General features: G+C 50.2%; 1 protein-coding gene across 1 annotated transcript in view; it reads right to left on the bottom strand.

Moving 5' to 3' along the window:
• The window catches only part of LOC120986661 (insulin receptor substrate 1-like), a 38,607-nt gene that overhangs the window by 3,312 nt on the left and 11,299 nt on the right, over window positions 1–23,996 (bottom strand). The window contains exons 2-3 of the mRNA XM_040415327.1: window positions 23,625–23,917; window positions 18,500–20,315 (exon numbers count right to left, since the gene is read on the bottom strand). Coding sequence (XP_040271261.1) covers window positions 18,500–20,315; window positions 23,625–23,917 — 2,109 coding nt within the window. The remainder of the gene's footprint in view (window positions 1–18,499; window positions 20,316–23,624; window positions 23,918–23,996) is intronic.

Below are 23,996 nucleotides of genomic sequence, written 5' to 3' on the forward strand. Positions count from 1 at the left end.
TGTATCTACTATTCCTGTACCGTCCTCACACACACTCCTCTACACTACACCTGCTCCTGTATCTACTATTCCTGTACCGTCCTCACACACACTCCTCTACACTACACCTCCTGTATCTACTATTCCTGTACCGTCCTCACACACACTCCTCTACACTACACCTCCTCCTGTATCTACTATTCCTGTACCGTCCTTACACACACTCCTCTACACTACACCTCCTCCTGTATCTACTATTCCTGTACTGTCCTCACACACACTCCTCTACACTACACCTCCTGTATCTACTATTCCTGTACTGTCCTCACACACACTCCTCTACACTACACCTCCTCCTGTATCTACTATTCCTGTACTGTCCTCACACACACTCCTCTACACTACACCTGCTCCTGTATCTACTATTCCTGTACCGTCCTCACACACACTCCTCTACACTACACCTCCTGTATCTACTATTCCTGTACTGTCCTCACACACACTCCTCTACACTACACCTCCTGTATCTACTATTCCTGTACCGTCCTCACACACACTCCTCTACACTACACCTCCTCCTGTATCTACTATTCCTGTACCGTCCTTACACACACTCCTCTACACTACACCTCCTCCTGTATCTACTATTCCTGTACTGTCCTCACACACACTCCTCTACACTACACCTCCTGTATCTACTATTCCTGTACTGTCCTCACACACACTCCTCTACACTACACCTCCTCCTGTATCTACTATTCCTGTACTGTCCTCACACACACTCCTCTACACTACACCTGCTCCTGTATCTACTATTCCTGTACCGTCCTCACACACACTCCTCTACACTACACCTCCTGTATCTACTATTCCTGTACTGTCCTCACACACACTCCTCTACACTACACCTCCTGTATCTACTATTCCTGTACCGTCCTCACACACACTCCTCTACACTACACCTCCTCCTGTATCTACTATTCCTGTACCGTCCTCACACACACTCCTCTACACTACACCTCCTCCTGTATCTACTATTCCTGTACCGTCCTCACACACACTCCTCTACACTACACCTCCTCCTGTATCTACTATTCCTGTACTGTCCTCACACACACTCCTCTACACTACACCTCCTGTATCTACTATTCCTGTACTGTCCTCACACACACTCCTCTACACTACACCTCCTCCTGTATCTACTATTCCTGTACTGTCCTCACACACACTCCTCTACACTACACCTCCTGTATCTACTATTCCTGTACCGTCCTCACACACACTCCTCTACACTACACCTCCTGTATCTACTATTCCTGTACTGTCCTCACACACACTCCTCTACACTACACCTCCTGTATCTACTATTCCTGTACCGTCCTCACACACACTCCTCTACACTACACCTCCTGTATCTACTATTCCTGTACTGTCCTCACACACACTCCTCTACACTACACCTCCTGTATCTACTATTCCTGTACCGTCCTCACACACACTCCTCTACACTACACCTCCTCCCGTATCTACTATTCCTGTACCGTCCTCACACACACTCCTCTACACTACACCTCCTGTATCTACTATTCCTGTACCGTCCTCACACACACTCCTCTACACTACACCTCCTGTATCTACTATTCCTGTACTGTCCTCACACACACTCCTCTACACTACACCTCCTCCCGTATCTACTATTCCTGTAACGTCCTCACACACACTCCTCTACACTACACCACCTCCTGTATCTACTATTCCTGTACTGTCCTCACACACACTCCTCTACACTACACCTCCTCCTGTATCTACTATTCCTGTACCGTCCTCACACACACTCCTCTACACTACACCTCCTGTATCTACTATTCCTGTACCGTCCTCACACACACTCCTCTACACTACACCTCCTCCTGTATCTACTATTCCTGTACCGTCCTCACACACACTCCTCTACACTACACCTCCTCCTGTATCTACTATTCCTGTACCGTCCTCACACACACTCCTCTACACTACACCTCCTGTATCTACTATTCCTGTACTGTCCTCACACACACTCCTCTACACTACACCTCCTCCTGTATCTACTATTCCTGTACCGTCCTCACACACACTCCTCTACACTACACCTCCTCCTGTATCTACTATTCCTGTACTGTCCTCACACACACTCCTCTACACTACACCTCCTGTATCTACTATTCCTGTACCGTCCTCACACACACTCCTCTACACTACACCTCCTGTATCTACTATTCCTGTACTGTCCTCACACACACTCCTCTACACTACACCTCCTCCTGTATCTACTATTCCTGTACCGTCCTCACACACACTCCTCTACACTACACCTCCTCCTGTATCTACTATTCCTGTACCGTCCTCACACACACTCCTCTACACTACACCTCCTCCTGTATCTACTATTCCTGTACAGTCCTCACACACACTCCTCTACACTACACCTCCTCCTGTATCTACTATTCCTGTACTGTCCTCACACACACTCCTCTACACTACACCTCCTCCTGTATCTACTATTCCTGTACTGTCCTCACACACACTCCTCTACACTACACCTCCTCCTGTATCTACTATTCCTGTACCGTCCTCACACACACTCCTCTACACTACACCTCCTGTATCTACTATTCCTGTACCGTCCTCACACACACTCCTCTACACTACACCTCCTCCTGTATCTACTATTCCTGTACCGTCCTCACACACACTCCTCTACACTACACCTCCTGTATCTACTATTCCTGTACTGTCCTCACACACACTCCTCTACACTACACCTCCTGTATCTGCTATTCCTGTACCGTCCTCACACACACTCCTCTACACTACACCTCCTGTATCTACTATTCCTGTACCGCCCTCACACACACTCCTCTACACTACACCTCCTGTATCTACTATTCCTGTACTGTCCTCACACACACTCCTCTACACTACACCTCCTGTATCTACTATTCCTGTACCGTCCTCACACACACTCCTCTACACTACACCTCCTCCTGTATCTACTATTCCTGTACCGTCCTCACACACACTCCTCTACACTACACCTCCTCCTGTATCTACTATTCCTGTACCGTCCTCACACACACTCCTCTACACTACACCTCCTATATCTACTATTCCTGTACCGTCCTCACACACACTCCTCTACACTACACCTCCTCCTGTATCTACTATTCCTGTACCGTCCTCACACACACTCCTCTACACTACACCTCCTGTATCTACTATTCCTGTACTGTCCTCACACACACTCCTCTACACTACACCTCCTCCTGTATCTACTATTCCTGTACCGTCCTCACACACACTCCTCTACACTACACCTCCTCCTGTATCTACTATTCCTGTACCGTCCTCACACACACTCCTCTACACTACACCTCCTGTATCTACTATTCCTGTACCGTCCTCACACACACTCCTCTACACTACACCTCCTGTATCTACTATTCCTGTACCGTCCTCACACACACTCCTCTACACTACACCTCCTGTATCTACTATTCCTGTACCGTCCTCACACACACTCCTCTACACTACACCTCCTGTATCTACTATTCCTGTACCGACCTCACACACACTCCTCTACACTACACCTCCTCCTGTATCTACTATTCCTGTACCGTCCTCACACACACTCCTCTACACTACACCTCCTGTATCTACTATTCCTGTACTGTCCTCACACACACTCCTCTACACTACACCTCCTGTATCTACTATTCCTGTACCGTCCTCACACACACTCCTCTACACTACACCTCCTGTATCTACTATTCCTGTACCGTCCTCACACACACTCCTCTACACTACACCTCCTGTATCTACTATTCCTGTACCGTCCTCACACACACTCCTCTACACTACACCTCCTGTATCTACTATTCCTGTACCGACCTCACACACACTCCTCTACACTACACCTCCTCCTGTATCTACTATTCCTGTACCGTCCTCACACACACTCCTCTACACTACACCTCCTGTATCTACTATTCCTGTACCGTCCTCACACACACTCCTCTACACTACACCTCCTCCTGTATCTACTATTCCTGTACCGTCCTCACACACACTCCTCTACACTACACCTCCTCCTGTATCTACTATTCCTGTACCGTCCTCACACACACTCCTCTACACTACACCTCCTCCTGTATCTACTATTCCTGTACCGTCCTCACACACACTCCTCTACACTACACCTCCTCCTGTATCTACTATTCCTGTACCGTCCTCACACACACTCCTCTACACTACACCTCCTCCTGTATCTACTATTCCTGTACTGTCCTCACACACACTCCTCTACACTACACCTCCTGTATCTACTATTCCTGTACCGTCCTCACACACACTCCTCTACACTACACCTCCTGTATCTACTATTCCTGTACCGTCCTCACACACACTCCTCTACACTACACCTCCTGTATCTACTATTCCTGTACCGTCCTCACACACACTCCTCTACACTACACCTCCTCCTGTATCTACTATTCCTGTACCGTCCTCACACACACTCCTCTACACTACACCTCCTCCTGTATCTACTATTCCTGTACTGTCCTCACACACACTCCTCTACACTACACCTCCTGTATCTACTATTCCTGTACCGTCCTCACACACACTCCTCTACACTACACCTCCTGTATCTACTATTCCTGTACCGTCCTCACACACACTCCTCTACACTACACCTCCTCCTGTATCTACTATTCCTGTACCGTCCTCACACACACTCCTCTACACTACACCTCCTGTATCTACTATTCCTGTACCGTCCTCACACACACTCCTCTACACTACACCTCCTCCTGTATCTACTATTCCTGTACCGACCTCACACACACTCCTCTACACTACACCTCCTCCTGTATCTACTATTCCTGTACCGTCCTCACACACACTCCTCTACACTACACCTCCTCCTGTATCTACTATTCCTGTACCGTCCTCACACACACTCCTCTACACTACACCTCCTCCTGTATCTACTATTCCTGTACCGTCCTCACACACACTCCTCTACACTACACCTCCTGTATCTACTATTCCTGTACCGTCCTCACACACACTCCTCTACACTACACCTCCTGTATCTACTATTCCTGTACTGTCCTCACACACACTCCTCTACACTACACCTCCTGTATCTACTATTCCTGTACTGTCCTCACACACACTCCTCTACACTACACCTCCTGTATCTACTATTCCTGTACCGTCCTCACACACACTCCTCTACACTACACCTCCTGTATCTACTATTCCTGTACCGTCCTCACACACACTCCTCTACACTACACCTCCTCCTGTATCTACTATTCCTGTACCGTCCTCACACACACTCCTCTACACTACACCTCCTCCTGTATCTACTATTCCTGTACCGTCCTCACACACACTCCTCTACACTACACCTCCTCCTGTATCTACTATTCCTGTACCGTCCTCACACACACTCCTCTACACTACACCTCCTCCTGTATCTACTATTCCTGTACCGTCCTCACACACACTCCTCTACACTACACCTCCTGTATCTACTATTCCTGTACCGTCCTCACACACACTCCTCTACACTACACCTCCTGTATCTACTATTCCTGTACCGTCCTCACACACACTCCTCTACACTACACCTCCTGTATCTACTATTCCTGTACCGTCCTCACACACACTCCTCTACACTACACCTCCTCCTGTATCTACTATTCCTGTACCGTCCTCACACACACTCCTCTACACTACACCTCCTGTATCTACTATTCCTGTACCGACCTCACACACACTCCTCTACACTACACCTCCTCCTGTATCTACTATTCCTGTACCGTCCTCACACACACTCCTCTACACTACACCTCCTCCTGTATCTACTATTCCTGTACCGTCCTCACACACACTCCTCTACACTACACCTCCTGTATCTACTATTCCTGTACTGTCCTCACACACACTCCTCTACACTACACCTCCTGTATCTACTATTCCTGTACCGTCCTCACACACACTCCTCTACACTACACCTCCTGTATCTACTATTCCTGTACCGTCCTCACACACACTCCTCTACACTACACCTCCTGTATATACTATTCCTGTACTGTCCTCACACACACTCCTCTACACTACACCTCCTCCTGTATCTACTATTCCTGTACTGTCCTCACACACACTCCTCTACACTACACCACCTGTATCTACTATTCCTGTACCGTCCTCACACACACTCCTCTACACTACACCTCCTGTATCTACTATTCCTGTACCGTCCTCACACACACTCCTCTACACTACACCTCCTGTATCTACTATTCCTGTACCGTCCTCACACACACTCCTCTACACTACACCTCCTCCTGTATCTACTATTCCTGTACCGTCCTCACACACACTCCTCTACACTACACCTCCTGTATCTACTATTCCTGTACCGTCCTCACACACACTCCTCTACACTACACCTCCTCCTGTATCTACTATTCCTGTACTGTCCTCACACACACTCCTCTACACTACACCTCCTCCTGTATCTACTATTCCTGTACCGTCCTCACACACACTCCTCTACACTACACCTCCTCCTGTATCTACTATTCCTGTACCGTCCTCACACACACTCCTCTACACTACACCTCCTGTATCTACTATTCCTGTACTGTCCTCACACACACTCCTCTACACTACACCTCCTGTATCTACTATTCCTGTACCGTCCTCACACACACTCCTCTACACTACACCTCCTGTATCTACTATTCCTGTACCGTCCTCACACACACTCCTCTACACTACACCTCCTCCTGTATCTACTATTCCTGTACCGTCCTCACACACACTCCTCTACACTACACCTCCTGTATCTACTATTCCTGTACCGTCCTCACACACACTCCTCTACACTACACCTCCTGTATCTACTATTCCTGTACCGTCCTCACACACACTCCTCTACACTACACCTCCTGTATCTACTATTCCTGTACCGTCCTCACACACACTCCTCTACACTACACCTCCTGTATCTACTATTCCTGTACCGTCCTCACACACACTCCTCTACACTACACCTCCTGTATCTACTATTCCTGTACCGACCTCACACACACTCCTCTACACTACACCTCCTCCTGTATCTACTATTCCTGTACCGTCCTCACACACACTCCTCTACACTACACCTCCTCCTGTATCTACTATTCCTGTACCGTCCTCACACACACTCCTCTACACTACACCTCCTGTATCTATTATTCCTGTACCGTCCTCACACACACTCCTCTACACTACACCTCCTGTATCTACTATTCCTGTACCGTCCTCACACACACTCCTCTACACTACACCTCCTCCTGTATCTACTATTCCTGTACCGTCCTCACACACACTCCTCTACACTACACCTCCTCCTGTATCTACTATTCCTGTACCGTCCTCACACACACTCCTCTACACTACACCTCCTGTATCTACTATTCCTGTACCGTCCTCACACACACTCCTCTACACTACACCTCCTCCTGTATCTACTATTCCTGTGCCGTCCTCACACACACTCCTCTACACTACACCTCCTGTATCTACTATTCCTGTACCGTCCTCACACACACTCCTCTACACTACACCTCCTCCTGTATCTACTATTCCTGTACCGTCCTCACACACACTCCTCTACACTACACCTCCTCCTGTATCTACTATTCCTGTACCGTCCTCACACACACTCCTCTACACTACACCTCCTCCTGTATCTACTATTCCTGTACTGTCCTCACACTCACTCCTCCACACTACACCTCCTCCTGTATCTACTATTCCTGTACCGTCCTCACACACACTCCTCTACACTACACCTCCTCCTGTATCTACTATTCCTGTACTGTCCTCACACACACTCCTCTACACTACACCTCCTGTATCTACTATTCCTGTACTGTCCTCACACACACTCCTCTACACTACACCTCCTCCTGTATCTACTATTCCTGTACTGTCCTCACACACACTCCTCTACACTACACCTCCTCCTGTATCTACTATTCCTGTACTGTCCTCACACACACTCCTCTACACTACACCTCCTCCTGTACCTACTATTCCTGTACCGTCCTCACACACACTCCTCTACACTACACCTCCTCCTGTATCTACTATTCCTGTACCGTCCTCACACACACTCCTCTACACTACACCTCCTGTATCTACTATTCCTGTACTGTCCTCACACACACTCCTCTACACCTCCTCCTGTATCTACTATTCCTGTACCGTCCTCACACACACTCCTCTACACTACACCTCCTCCTGTATCTACTATTCCTGTACCGTCCTCACACACACTCCTCTACACTACACCTCCTCCTGTATCTACTATTCCTGTACCGTCCTCACACACACTCCTCTACACTACACCTCCTCCTGTATCTACTATTCCTGTACCGTCCTCACACACACTCCTCTACACTACACCTCCTCCTGTATCTACTATTCCTGTACCGTCCTCACACACACTCCTCTACACTACACCTCCTGTATCTACTATTCCTGTACCGTCCTCACACACACTCCTCTACACTACACCTCCTCCTGTATCTACTATTCCTGTACTGTCCTCACACACACTCCTCTACACTACACCTCCTGTATCTACTATTCCTGTACTGTCCTCACACACACTCCTCTACACTACACCTCCTCCTGTATCTACTATTCCTGTACTGTCCTCACACACACTCCTCTACACTACACCTCCTCCTGTATCTACTATTCCTGTACTGTCCTCACACACACTCCTCTACACTACACCTCCTCCTGTACCTACTATTCCTGTACCGTCCTCACACACACTCCTCTACACTACACCTCCTGTATCTACTATTCCTGTACTGTCCTCACACACACTCCTCTACACTACACCTCCTGTATCTACTATTCCTGTACCGTCCTCACACACACTCCTCTACACTACACCTCCTCCTGTATCTACTATTCCTGTACCGTCCTCACACACACTCCTCTACACTACACCTCCTCCTGTATCTACTATTCCTGTACCGTCCTCACACACACTCCTCTACACTACACCTCCTCCTGTATCTACTATTCCTGTACCGTCCTCACACACACTCCTCTACACTACACCTCCTCCTGTATCTACTATTCCTGTACCGTCCTCACACACACTCCTCTACACTACACCTCCTGTATCTACTATTCCTGTACCGTCCTCACACACACTCCTCTACACTACACCTCCTGTATCTACTATTCCTGTACCGTCCTCACACACACTCCTCTACACTACACCTCCTCCTGTATCTACTATTCCTGTACCGTCCTCACACACACTCCTCTACACTACACCTCCTCCTGTATCTACTATTCCTGTACCGTCCTCACACACTCCTCTACACTACACCTCCTGTATCTACTATTCCTGTACCGTCCTCACACACACTCCTCTACACTACACCTCCTCCTGTATCTACTATTCCTGTACCGTCCTCACACACACTCCTCTACACTACACCTCCTGTATCTACTATTCCTGTACTGTCCTCACACACACTCCTCTACACTACACCTCCTCCTGTATCTACTATTCCTGTACCGTCCTCACACACACTCCTCTACACTACACCTCCTGTATCTACTATTCCTGTACTGTCCTCACACACACTCCTCTACACTACACCTCCTCCTGTATCTACTATTCCTGTACCGTCCTCACACACACTCCTCTACACTACACCTCCTGTATCTACTATTCCTGTACCGTCCTCACACACACTCCTCTACACTACACCTCCTCCTGTATCTACTATTCCTGTACCGTCCTCACACACACTCCTCTACACTACACCTCCTGTATCTACTATTCCTGTACCGTCCTCACACACACTCCTCTACACTACACCTCCTGTATCTACTATTCCTGTACCGTCCTCACACACACTCCTCTACACTACACCACCTCCTGTATCTACTATTCCTGTACTGTCCTCACACACACTCCTCTACACTACACCTCCTGTATCTACTATTTCTGTACCGTCCTCACACACACTCCTCTACACTACACCTCCTCCTGTATCTACTATTCCTGTACCGTCCTCACACACACTCCTCTACACTACACCTCCTGTATCTACTATTCCTGTACCGTCCTCACACACACTCCTCTACACTACACCTCCTCCTGTATCTACTATTCCTGTACTGTCCTCACACACACTCCTCTACACTACACCTCCTCCTGTATCTACTATTCCTGTACCGTCCTCACACACACTCCTCTACACTACACCACCTCCTGTATCTACTATTCCTGTACTGTCCTCACACACACTCCTCTACACTACACCTCCTCCTGTATCTACTATTCCTGTACTGTCCTCACACACACTCCTCTACACTACACCTCCTCCTGTATCTACTATTCCTGTACCGTCCTCACACACACTCCTCTACACTACACCTCCTCCTGTATCTACTATTCCTGTACCGTCCTCACACACACTCCTCTACACTACACCTCCTGTATCTACTATTCCTGTACCGTCCTCACACACACTCCTCTACACTACACCTCCTGTATCTACTATTCCTGTACCGTCCTCACACACACTCCTCTACACTACACCTCCTCCTGTATCTACTATTCCTGTACCGTCCTCACACACACTCCTCTACACTACACCTCCTGTATCTACTATTCCTGTACTGTCCTCACACACACTCCTCTACACCTCCTCCTGTATCTACTATTCCTGTACCGTCCTCACACACACTCCTCTACACTACACCTCCTCCTGTATCTACTATTCCTGTACCGTCCTCACACACACTCCTCTACACTACACCTCCTCCTGTATCTACTATTCCTGTACCGTCCTCACACACACTCCTCTACACTACACCTCCTCCTGTATCTACTATTCCTGTACCGTCCTCACACACACTCCTCTACACTACACCTCCTCCTGTATCTACTATTCCTGTACCGTCCTCACACACACTCCTCTACACTACACCTCCTGTATCTACTATTCCTGTACCGTCCTCACACACACTCCTCTACACTACACCTCCTCCTGTATCTACTATTCCTGTACTGTCCTCACACACACTCCTCTACACTACACCTCCTGTATCTACTATTCCTGTACTGTCCTCACACACACTCCTCTACACTACACCTCCTCCTGTATCTACTATTCCTGTACTGTCCTCACACACACTCCTCTACACTACACCTCCTCCTGTATCTACTATTCCTGTACTGTCCTCACACACACTCCTCTACACTACACCTCCTCCTGTACCTACTATTCCTGTACCGTCCTCACACACACTCCTCTACACTACACCTCCTGTATCTACTATTCCTGTACTGTCCTCACACACACTCCTCTACACTACACCTCCTGTATCTACTATTCCTGTACCGTCCTCACACACACTCCTCTACACTACACCTCCTCCTGTATCTACTATTCCTGTACCGTCCTCACACACACTCCTCTACACTACACCTCCTCCTGTATCTACTATTCCTGTACCGTCCTCACACACACTCCTCTACACTACACCTCCTCCTGTATCTACTATTCCTGTACCGTCCTCACACACACTCCTCTACACTACACCTCCTGTATCTACTATTCCTGTACCGTCCTCACACACACTCCTCTACACTACACCTCCTGTATCTACTATTCCTGTACCGTCCTCACACACACTCCTCTACACTACACCTCCTCCTGTATCTACTATTCCTGTACCGTCCTCACACACACTCCTCTACACTACACCTCCTCCTGTATCTACTATTCCTGTACCGTCCTCACACACTCCTCTACACTACACCTCCTGTATCTACTATTCCTGTACCGTCCTCACACACACTCCTCTACACTACACCTCCTCCTGTATCTACTATTCCTGTACCGTCCTCACACACACTCCTCTACACTACACCTCCTGTATCTACTATTCCTGTACTGTCCTCACACACACTCCTCTACACTACACCTCCTCCTGTATCTACTATTCCTGTACCGTCCTCACACACACTCCTCTACACTACACCTCCTGTATCTACTATTCCTGTACTGTCCTCACACACACTCCTCTACACTACACCTCCTCCTGTATCTACTATTCCTGTACCGTCCTCACACACACTCCTCTACACTACACCTCCTGTATCTACTATTCCTGTACCGTCCTCACACACACTCCTCTACACTACACCTCCTCCTGTATCTACTATTCCTGTACCGTCCTCACACACACTCCTCTACACTACACCTCCTGTATCTACTATTCCTGTACCGTCCTCACACACACTCCTCTACACTACACCTCCTGTATCTACTATTCCTGTACCGTCCTCACACACACTCCTCTACACTACACCACCTCCTGTATCTACTATTCCTGTACTGTCCTCACACACACTCCTCTACACTACACCTCCTGTATCTACTATTTCTGTACCGTCCTCACACACACTCCTCTACACTACACCTCCTCCTGTATCTACTATTCCTGTACCGTCCTCACACACACTCCTCTACACTACACCTCCTGTATCTACTATTCCTGTACCGTCCTCACACACACTCCTCTACACTACACCTCCTCCTGTATCTACTATTCCTGTACTGTCCTCACACACACTCCTCTACACTACACCTCCTCCTGTATCTACTATTCCTGTACCGTCCTCACACACACTCCTCTACACTACACCACCTCCTGTATCTACTATTCCTGTACTGTCCTCACACACACTCCTCTACACTACACCTCCTCCTGTATCTACTATTCCTGTACTGTCCTCACACACACTCCTCTACACTACACCTCCTCCTGTATCTACTATTCCTGTACCGTCCTCACACACACTCCTCTACACTACACCTCCTCCTGTATCTACTATTCCTGTACCGTCCTCACACACACTCCTCTACACTACACCTCCTGTATCTACTATTCCTGTACCGTCCTCACACACACTCCTCTACACTACACCTCCTGTATCTACTATTCCTGTACCGTCCTCACACACACTCCTCTACACTACACCTCCTCCTTTATCTACTATTCCTGTACCGTCCTCACACACACTCCTCTACACTACACCTCCTGTATCTACTATTCCTGTACCGTCCTCACACACACTCCTCTACACTACACCACCTCCTGTATCTACTATTCCTGTACCGTCCTCACACACACTCCTCTACACTACACCTCCTGTATCTACTATTCCTGTACCGCCCTCACACACACTCCTCTACACTACACCTCATGTATCTACTATTCCTGTACCGTCCTCACACACACTCCTCTACACTACACCTCCTGTATCTACTATTCCTGTACCGTCCTCACACACACTCCTCTACACTACACCTCCTCCTGTATCTACTATTCCTGTACCGTCCTCACACACACTCCTCTACACTACACCTCCTCCTGTACCTACTATTCCTGTACTGTCCTCACACACACTCCTCTACACTACACCTCCTCCTGTATCTACTATTCCTGTACCGTCCTCACACACACTCCTCTACACTACACCTCCTCCTGTATCTACTATTCCTGTACCGTCCTCACACACACTCCTCTACACTACACCTCCTCCTGTATCTACTATTCCTGTACCGTCCTCACACACACTCCTCTACACTACACCTCCTCCTGTATCTACTATTCCTGTACCGTCCTCACACACACTCCTCTAGACTACACCTCCTCCTGTATCTACTATTCCTGTACCGTCCTCACACACACTCCTCTACACTACACCTCCTGTATCTACTATTCCTGTACCGTCCTCACACACACTCCTCTACACTACACCTCCTCCTGTATCTACTATTCCTGTACCGTCCTCACACACACTCCTCTACACTACACCTCCTCCTGTATCTACTATTCCTGTACCGTCCTCACACACACTCCTCTACACTACACCTCCTCCTGTATCTACTATTCCTGTACCGTCCTCACACACACTCCTCTAGACTACACCTCCTCCTGTATCTACTATTCCTGTACCGTCCTCACACACACTCCTCTACACTACACCTCCTCCTGTATCTACTATTCCTGTACCGTCCTCACACACACTCCTCTACACTACACCTCCTGTACCTACTATTCCTGTACCGTCCTCACACACACTCCTCTACACTACACCTCCTGTATCTACTATTCCTGTACCGTCCTCACACACACTCCTCTACACTACACCTCCTCCTGTATCTACTATTCCTGTACCGTCCTCACACACACTCCTCTACACTACACCTCCTGTATCTACTATTCCTGTACCGTCCTCACACACACTCCTCTACACTACACCACCTCCTGTATCTACTATTCCTGTACAGTCCTCACACACACTCCTCTACACTACACCTCCTGTATCTACTATTCCTGTACCGTCCTCACACACACTCCTCTACACTACACCTCCTCCTGCATCTACTATTCCTGTACCGTCCTCACACACACTTCTCTACACTACACCTCCTCCTGTATCTACTATTCCTGTACCGTCCTCACACACACTCCTCTACACTACACCTCCTCCTGTATCTACTATTCCTGTACTGTCCTCACACACACTCCTCTACACTACACCTCCTCCTGTATCTACTATTCCTGTACCGTCCTCACACACACTCCTCTACACTACACCTCCTCCTGTATCTACTATTCCTGTACCGTCCTCACACACACTCCTCTACACTACACCTCCTGTATCTACTATTCCTGTACTGTCCTCACACACACTCCTCTACACTACACCTCCTGTACCTACTATTCCTGTACCGTCCTCACACACACTCCTCTACACTACACCTCCTCCTGTATCTACTATTCCTGTACCGTCCTCACACACACTCCTCTACACTACACCTCCTCCTGTATCTACTATTCCTGTACCGTCCTCACACACACTCCTCTACACTACACCTCCTCCTGTATCTACTATTCCTGTACTGTCCTCACACACACTCCTCTACACTACACCTCCTGTATCTACTATTCCTGTACCGTCCTCACACACACTCCTCTACACTACACCTCCTCCTGTATCTACTATTCCTGTACTGTCCTCACACACACTCCTCTACACTACACCTCCTCCTGTATCTACTATTCCTGTACCGTCCTCACACACACTCCTCTACACTACACCTCCTCCTCTATCTACTATTCCTGTACCGTCCTCACACACACTCCTCTACACTACACCTCCTCCTGTATCTACTATTCCTGTACCGTCCTCACACACACTCCTCTACACTACACCTCCTCCTGTATCTACTATTCCTGTACCGTCCTCACACACACTCCTCTACACTACACCTCCTGTATCTACTATTCCTGTACCGTCCTCACACACACTCCTCTACACTACACCTCCTGTATCTACTATTCCTGTACCGTCCTCACACACACTCCTCTACACTACACCTCCTCCTGTATCTACTATTCCTGTACTGTCCTCACACACACTCCTCTACACTACACCTCCTGTATCTACTATTCCTGTACCGTCCTCACACACACTCCTCTACACTACACCTCCTGTATCTACTATTCCTGTACAGTCCTCACACACACTCCTCTACACTACACCTCCTGTATCTACTATTCCTGTACTGTCCTCACACACACTCCTCTACACTACACCTCCTGTATCTACTATTCCTGTACTGTCCTCACACACACTCCTCTACACTACACCTCCTCCTGTATCTACTATTCCTGTACCGTCCTCACACACACTCCTCTACACTACACCTCCTCCTGTATCTACTATTCCTGTACCGTCCTCACACACACTCCTCTACACTACACCTCCTCCTGTATCTACTATTCCTGTACTGTCCTCACACACACTCCTCTACACTACACCTCCTGTATCTACTATTCCTGTACCGTCCTCACACACACTCCTCTACACTACACCTCCTGTATCTACTATTCCTGTACCGTCCTCACACACACTCCTCTACACTACACCTCCTGGATCTAATATTCCTGTACTGTCCTCACACACACTCCTCTACACTACACCTCCTGTATCTACTATTCCTGTACTGTCCTCACACACACTCCTCTACACTACACCTCCTCCTGTATCTACTATTCCTGTACCGTCCTCACACACACTCCTCTACACTACACCTCCTCCTGTATCTACTATTCCTGTACCGTCCTCACACACACTCCTCTACACTACACCTCCTTTATCTACTATTCCTGTACCGTCCTCACACACACTCCTCTACACTACACCTCCTGTATCTACTATTCCTGTACTGTCCTCACACACACTCCTCTACACTACACCTCCTGTATCTACTATTCCTGTACCGTCCTCACACACACTCCTCTACACTACACCTCCTCCTGTATCTACTATTCCTGTACCGTCCTCACACACACTCCTCTACACTACACCTCCTCCTGTATCTACTATTCCTGTACCGTCCTCACACACACTCCTCTACACTACACCTCCTGTATCTACTATTCCTGTACCGTCCTCACACACACTCCTCTACACTACACCTCCTGTATCTACTATTCCTGTACTGTCCTCACACACACTCCTCTACACTACACCTCCTCCTGTATCTACTATTCCTGTACTGTCCTCACACACACTCCTCTACACTACACCTCCTCCTGTATCTACTATTCCTGTACCGTCCTCACACACACTCCTCTACACTACACCTCCTCCTGTATCTACTATTCCTGTACCGTCCTCACACACACTCCTCTACACTACACCTCCTCCTGTATCTACTATTCCTGTACTGTCCTCACACACACTCCTCTACACTACACCTCCTCCTGTATCTACTATTCCTGTACTGTCCTCACACACACTCCTCTACACTACACCTCCTCCTGTATCTACTATTCCTGTACCGTCCTCACACACACTCCTCTACACTACACCTCCTCCTGCATCTACTATTCCTGTACCGTCCTCACACACACTCCTCTACACTACACCTCCTCCTGTATCTACTATTCCTGTACCGTCCTCACACACACTCCTCTACACTACACCTCCTCCTGTATCTACTATTCCTGTACCGTCCTCACACACACTCCTCTACACTACACCTCCTCCTGTATCTACTATTCCTGTACCGTCCTCACACACACTCCTCTACACTACACCTCCTCCTGTATCTACTATTCCTGTACCGTCCTCACACACACTCCTCTACACTACACCTCCTCCTGTATCTACTATTCCTGTACTGTCCTCACACACACTCCTCTACACTACACCTCCTCCTGTATCTACTATTCCTGTACCGTCCTCACACACACTCCTCTACACTACACCTCCTCCTGTATCTACTATTCCTGTACCGTCCTCACACACACTCCTCTACACTACACCTCCTCCTGTATCTACTATTCCTGTATCGTCCTCACACACACTCCTCTACACTACACCTCCTCCTGTACCTACTATTCCTGTACCGTCCTCACACACACTCCTCTACACTACACCTCCTCCTGTATCTACTATTCCTGTACCGTCCTCACACACACTCCTCTACACTACACCTCCTCCTGTATCTACTATTCCTGTACCGTCCTCACACACACTCCTCTACACTACACCTCCTCCTGTATCTACTATTCCTGTACCGTCCTCACACACACTCCTCTACACTACACCTCCTCCTGTATCTACTATTCCTGTACCGTCCTCACACACACTCCTCTACACTACACCTCCTCCTGTATCTACTATTCCTGTACCGTCCTCACACACACTCCTCTACACTACACCTCCTCCTGTATCTACTATTCCTGTACCGTCCTCACACACACTCCTCTACACTACACCTCCTCCTGTATCTACTATTCCTGTACCGTCCTCACACACACTCCTCTACACTACACCTCCTCCTGTATCTACTATTCCTGTATCGTCCTCACACACACTCCTCTACACTACACCTCCTCCTGTACCTACTATTCCTGTACCGTCCTCACACACACTCCTCTACACTACACCTCCTCCTGTATCTACTATTCCTGTACCGTCCTCACACACACTCCTCTACACTATACCTCCTCCTGTATCTACTATTCCTGTACCGTCCTCACACACACTCCTCTACACTACACCTCCTCCTGTATCTACTATTCCTGTACCGTCCTCACACACACTCCTCTACACTACACCTCCTGTATCTACTATTCCTGTACCGTCCTCACACACACTCCTCTACACTACACCTCCTCCTGTATCTACTATTCCTGTACTGTCCTCACACACACTCCTCTACACTACACCTCCTCCTGTATCTACTATTCCTGTACTGTCCTCACACACACTCCTCTACACTACACCTCCTGTATCTACTATTCCTGTACTGTCCTCACACACACTCCTCTACACTACACCTACCTGTTTCGTCTCTGCTACCTCTCCTCAGTTCTCCGGACATCTGGAAGTCGATGCTGGCGTAGGTGTTTATGTACGGAGCTGGTGCCAGGTTTCCAGACTTAATGGGGGGCAGTACGCTGGGCCCCAGTAGTGCAGCAGAGGGGGTAGCACCCCCGGCATCCTTTGCCAGGTCCAGGTCTATGTAGTTGAGTCCGGACTCCTCCACTGGAGGACGACTCCCATTGTGCGGGGTTAGAGGAGCCCCATCGGAGCAGTGTCTGCTTCTGGCAGGAGGTTCTGTCCTGGAGAACTTTGCCTGTTCCGGACCTTTGTGGAGGGTACACCCGGACACTCCAGTGAGGAGTCCCTTCAAGGTGGTGTCCACAGAGCAGGACCGGACCACCAGTGTCTTCTCCATGTGGTCGATGGTGGAGTCCCCTGGGACCCGGGCACTGGCGCCATATACACCTGTGGGATCGATGGGCCTGAAGGTCTTCTCACTGTTGGCCGCCATCCAGTAGCTGTTCTCTGTGGTGGTCTTTGTGGAGGACCTCTCCATGGCTGGTGGTATCCATGGTGTCTTCTCCAATGCTGGTTTGGGCAGCTTTCCGGTCTCTGCGGCCAGTTTCTTCTCCGGTCTGACTGCCATTTTGACATGAGAGGGTAGGGTCTCCGGCTCGAAAGCCATGTGAGTGTAGTCCCCGTTTGGAGCGTGGCTGTGAATCTCCATGGCGATGTACTCTGCCTGATGGGGGTCATCCTTGCTGGTGGTCTTCTCTGGCTTAGACCTGTAATGGATGCTGACATACTCCCCGGGACTGGGTGGTCTGCCGTAGTTTCTGGGCAGCATACTGGGCCGCCACGTGTCCACGGACATACTGAGCGGTCTCCGGCACCTGCCGCCAGTCCCTTCTTCCAGACTGTCGGAGGAGGAGGAGTAATGGGACGGGGGCACGGAGTCCATTTTGTAAGAGCGAGGCAGTGAGCGGTAGGAGGCCGGGATCCTGGTGGGCCGATCGGTAGAGGTTAGCGTGTTCTCCTGTGACAGGGGCGGCGTGTTGGAGGCGGAGCGGCTCAGCGACCACATGTTCATGTAGTCTGACGCCTGGCTGTCAGCGCTGCCTACAGTCATCTCCCCCAGGGGCGGCCAGCTTGTCCTCTCCGGGGAGCAGCTCCCGAGGGGGGACATCATGACGTAGCCGGCCATTTCTATAGGTGCGGGGGGCGAAATGCTGTTGGGGGTCATGGGCATGTAATCGTGGGATGGTCTACCGCCAGGTAACATGGGCATGTAGCCCCCTTTCTGGCGCACTTCGCTCCTCCCCATCATGGCGTAGTTCTCTTCATTGTCCACCTTGGAGGGTCGTCCTCCATGTTCCTCATTAGGTGGCGGTTGGGTGAGGTCTAGCGTCTGGGGTCTCCTCCCCAATTGTCCCATGGAGATGTAATTAGTTTCAGCCAATGGAGATGGTGGCAGGTAAGTGGACGGCTCAAATCCCGGGCTGGAGCCGTACTCATCAGATGAGGCAGAGCCGTAGTCCGCCGAGGGGTGGCCGCTCCGAGGAAGCTTCTCCTCATCCTCTTCTAGGGAGTGTGGACTCTGATCTCGGGGTTTCATCGCCGGAGAGCTGTCCATCGGGACCTCTGCCCTGGATCTACGGGACAGACCTACCTGGCTGGGGGGAGGGGGATTAGGTAGGTGACGTCGGGAGGGGACGGTGATGGGGGTGGAGGACAGGGACTGACTCTTGGTGCGAGGACGAAACTCTTCGCTCAGAGACTTCATGGCTTCTAGGATGGTCTCATGCATGTTCTGCGCGACTACAGAGTCCTCCACCTGCAAAGTGACCAGAGGTAAGTACCCAACACCTAGGTATGTACCCCCCGTACTCCAACTATGAGCCCGGGCAGATGACCTCTTTATAGCAAAGTAAGTATGTCGCTCATTCTGGGAATCAGTAGGGTCCCCGACTAGAGCACCAAATCTAGCCCCGCCCACAGCCAATAATATTAGGAGCCCTGTATCTAGCCCCACCCACATTAAGTAATATCAGGAGCCTTTTATCTAGCCCCACCCACAGTCAGTAATATCAGGAACCCTGGATCTAGCCCCGCCCACAGTCAGTAATATCAGGAGCCCTGTATCTAGCCCCGCCCACAGTCAGTAATATCAGGAGCCCTGTGTCTAGCCCCGCCCACAGTAATGTCAGGAGCCCCATCTGTAACCCCGCCCATGTTCAGTAATATCAGGAGCCCCCAATCAAGCCCCGCCCATGCTCAGTAATGTCAGGAGCCCCATATCTAGCCCCTCCCAGGCTCAGTAATGGCAGGAGCCCCATATCTAGCCCCGCCCATGCTCAGTAATGTCAGGAGCCCCCCTATCTAGCCCCTCCCAGGCTCAGTAATGGCAGGAGCCCCATATCTAGCCCCGCCCATGCTCAGTAATGTCAGGAGCCCTATATCTAGCCCTGCCCATGCTCAGTAATGTCAGGAGCCCCATATCTAGCCCAGCCCATTCTCAGTAATGTCAGAAGCCCCATATCTAGTCTTGCCCATGCTCAGTAATGTCAGGAGCCCCATATCTAGCCCCTCCCATGCTCAGTAATGTCAGGAGCCCCATATCTAGCCCCGCCCATGCTCAGAAGTCAGGAGCCCCCTATCTAGCCCCGCCCATGCTCAGTAGTGTCAGGAGCCCCATATCTAGCCCTGCTTACGCTAGTAAGGTCAGAAGCCCCATATCTAGCCCCGCCCATGCTCCGTAACGTCAGGTGCCCCATATCTAGCCCCGCCCATGCTCAGTAACGTCAGGAGCCCCATATCTAGCCCTGCCCTTGCTCAGTAATGTCAGGAGCCCTATATGTAGCCCCAGCCATGCTCAGTAATGTCAGGAGCCCTATATGTAGCCCCACCCATGCTCAGTAATTTCAGGAGCCCCATATCTAGCCCTGCTTACGCTAGTAAGGTTAGGAGCCCTATATCTAGCCCTGCCCTTGCTCAGTAATATCAGGAGCCCTATATGTAGCCCCGCCCATGCTCAGTAATGTCAGGAGCCCCATATCTAGCCCCGCCCTTGCTCAGTAACGTCAGGAGCCCCATATCTAGCCCTGCCCTTGCTCAGTAATGTCAGGAGCCCTATATGTAGCCCCAGCCATGCTCAGTAATGTCAGGAGCCCTATATGTAGCCCCACCCATGCTCAGTAATTTCAGGAGCCCCATATCTAGCCCTGCTTACGCTAGTAAGGTCAGGAGCCCTATATCTAGCCCTGCCCTTGCTCAGTAATATCAGGAGCCCTATATGTAGCCCCGCCCATGCTCAGTAATGTCAGGAGCCCCATATCTAGCCCCGCCCTTGCTCAGTAATGTCAGGAGCCCTATATGTAGGCCCACCCATGCTCAGTAATTTCAGGAGCCCCATATCTAGCCCTGCTTATGCTAGTAAGGTCATGAGCCCCATATCTAGCCCCGCCCTTGCTCAGTAATGTCAGGAGCCCTATATGTAGCCCCGCCCATGCACAGTAATGTCCGGAGCCCCATATCTAGCCCCGCCCTTACTCAGTAATGGCAGGAGCCCCATATCTAGCCCTGCCCATGCTCAGTAATGTCAGGAGCCCCATATCTAGCTCAGCCCATTCTCAGTAATGTCAGAAGCCCCATATCTAGTCTTGCCCATGCTCAGTAATGTCAGGAGCCCCATATCTAGCCCCTCCCACGCTCAGTAATGTCAGGAGCCCCATATCTAGCCCCGCCCATGCTCAGAAGTCAGGAGCCCCCTATCTAGCCCCGCCCATGCTCAGTAGTGTCAGGAGCCCCCTATCTAGCCCCGCCCATGCTCAGTAGTGTCAGGAGCCCCATATCTAGCCCTGCTTACGCTAGTAAGGTCAGAAGCCCCATATCTAGCCCCGCCCATGCTCCGTAACATCAGGTGCCCCATATCTAGCCCCGCCCATGCTCAGTAACGTCAGGAGCCCCATATCTAGCCCTGCCCTTGCTCAGTAATGTCAGGAGCCCTATATGTAGCCCCAGCCATGCTCAGTAATGTCAGGAGCCCTATATGTAGCCCCACCCATGCTCAGTAATTTCAGGAGCCCCATATCTAGCCCTGCTTACGCTAGTAAGGTCAGGAGCCCTATATCTAGCCCTGCCCTTGCTCAGTAATATCAGGAGCCCTATATGTAGCCCCGCCCATGCTCAGTAATGTCAGGATCCCCATATCTAGCCCCGCCCTTGCTCAGTAATGTCAGGAGCCCTATATGTAGGCCCACCCATGCTCAGTAATTTCAGGAGCCCCATATCTAGCCCTGCTTATGCTAGTAAGGTCATGAGCCCCATATCTAGCCCCGCCCTTGCTCAGTAATGTCAGGAGCCCTATATGTAGCCCCGCCCATGCACAGTAATGTCCGGAGCCCCATATCTAGCCCCGCCCTTACTCAGTAATGGCAGGAGCCCCATATCTAGCCCTGCCCATGCTCAGTAATGTCAGGAGCCCCATATCTAGCTCAGCCCATTCTCAGTAATGTCAGAAGCCCCATATCTAGTCTTGCCCATGCTCAGTAATGTCAGGAGCCCCATATCTAGCCCCTCCCACGCTCAGTAATGTCAGGAGCCCCATATCTAGCCCCGCCCATGCTCAGAAGTCAGGAGCCCCCTATCTAGCCCCGCCCATGCTCAGTAGTGTCAGGAGCCCCCTATCTAGCCCCGCCCATGCTCAGTAGTGTCAGGAGCCCCATATCTAGCCCTGCTTACGCTAGTAAGGTCAGAAGCCCCATATCTAGCCCCGCCCATGCTCCGTAACATCAGGTGCCCCATATCTAGCCCCGCCCTTACTCAGTAATGTCAGGAGCTCCATATCTAGCCCCCGCCCATGCTCAGTAATGTCAGGAGCCCTATATGTAGCCCCGCCCATGCTCAGTAACGTCAGGAGCCCCATATCTAGCCCCGCCCTTGCTCAGTAATGTCAGGAGCCCTATATGTAGCCCCGCCCATGCTCAGTAACGTCAGGAGCCCTATATGTAGCCCCACCCATGCTCAGTAATGTCAGGAGCCCTATATGTAGCCCCGCCCATGCTCAGTAATATCAGGAGCCCTATATCTAGCCCCGCCCATGCTCAGTAATGTCAGGAGCCCTATACGTAGCCCCTGCTCTCACCTGCATCCATAACTCTCCAGGGCCGGTGATGGCCGACCTTCCCACCTCCACAAAGAAATAGTTGTCGGAGTGGCCGCACCGGCGGACGTTCATGAGCTGCAGGGTGACGGATGGGTTGTCACAGCGCAGGCGCAGTAGGCTCAGGGTGCGCTCCGTCAGACACAAGCGGTAGACACCGGACAGGTTACGTGTCTGACCCAGGCCGCGAGGGCGTAAGCTGACCTGCCAGACCTCACGGAAGGGCGGACCAGGCCAAGAGGCGCCATCTTCTGATGAGGATGAGAAGGAGCGGGCTGCGGAGAAGAACATGGATCATGTGTGTTACATACACAGCACAGAGGAGGAGAATACAGATCATGTGTGTTACATACA

The sequence above is a fragment of the Bufo bufo genome, chromosome 1, assembly GCF_905171765.1.
Source record: "Bufo bufo chromosome 1, aBufBuf1.1, whole genome shotgun sequence".
In the NCBI taxonomy this organism is placed as follows: Eukaryota; Metazoa; Chordata; class Amphibia; order Anura; family Bufonidae; genus Bufo; species Bufo bufo.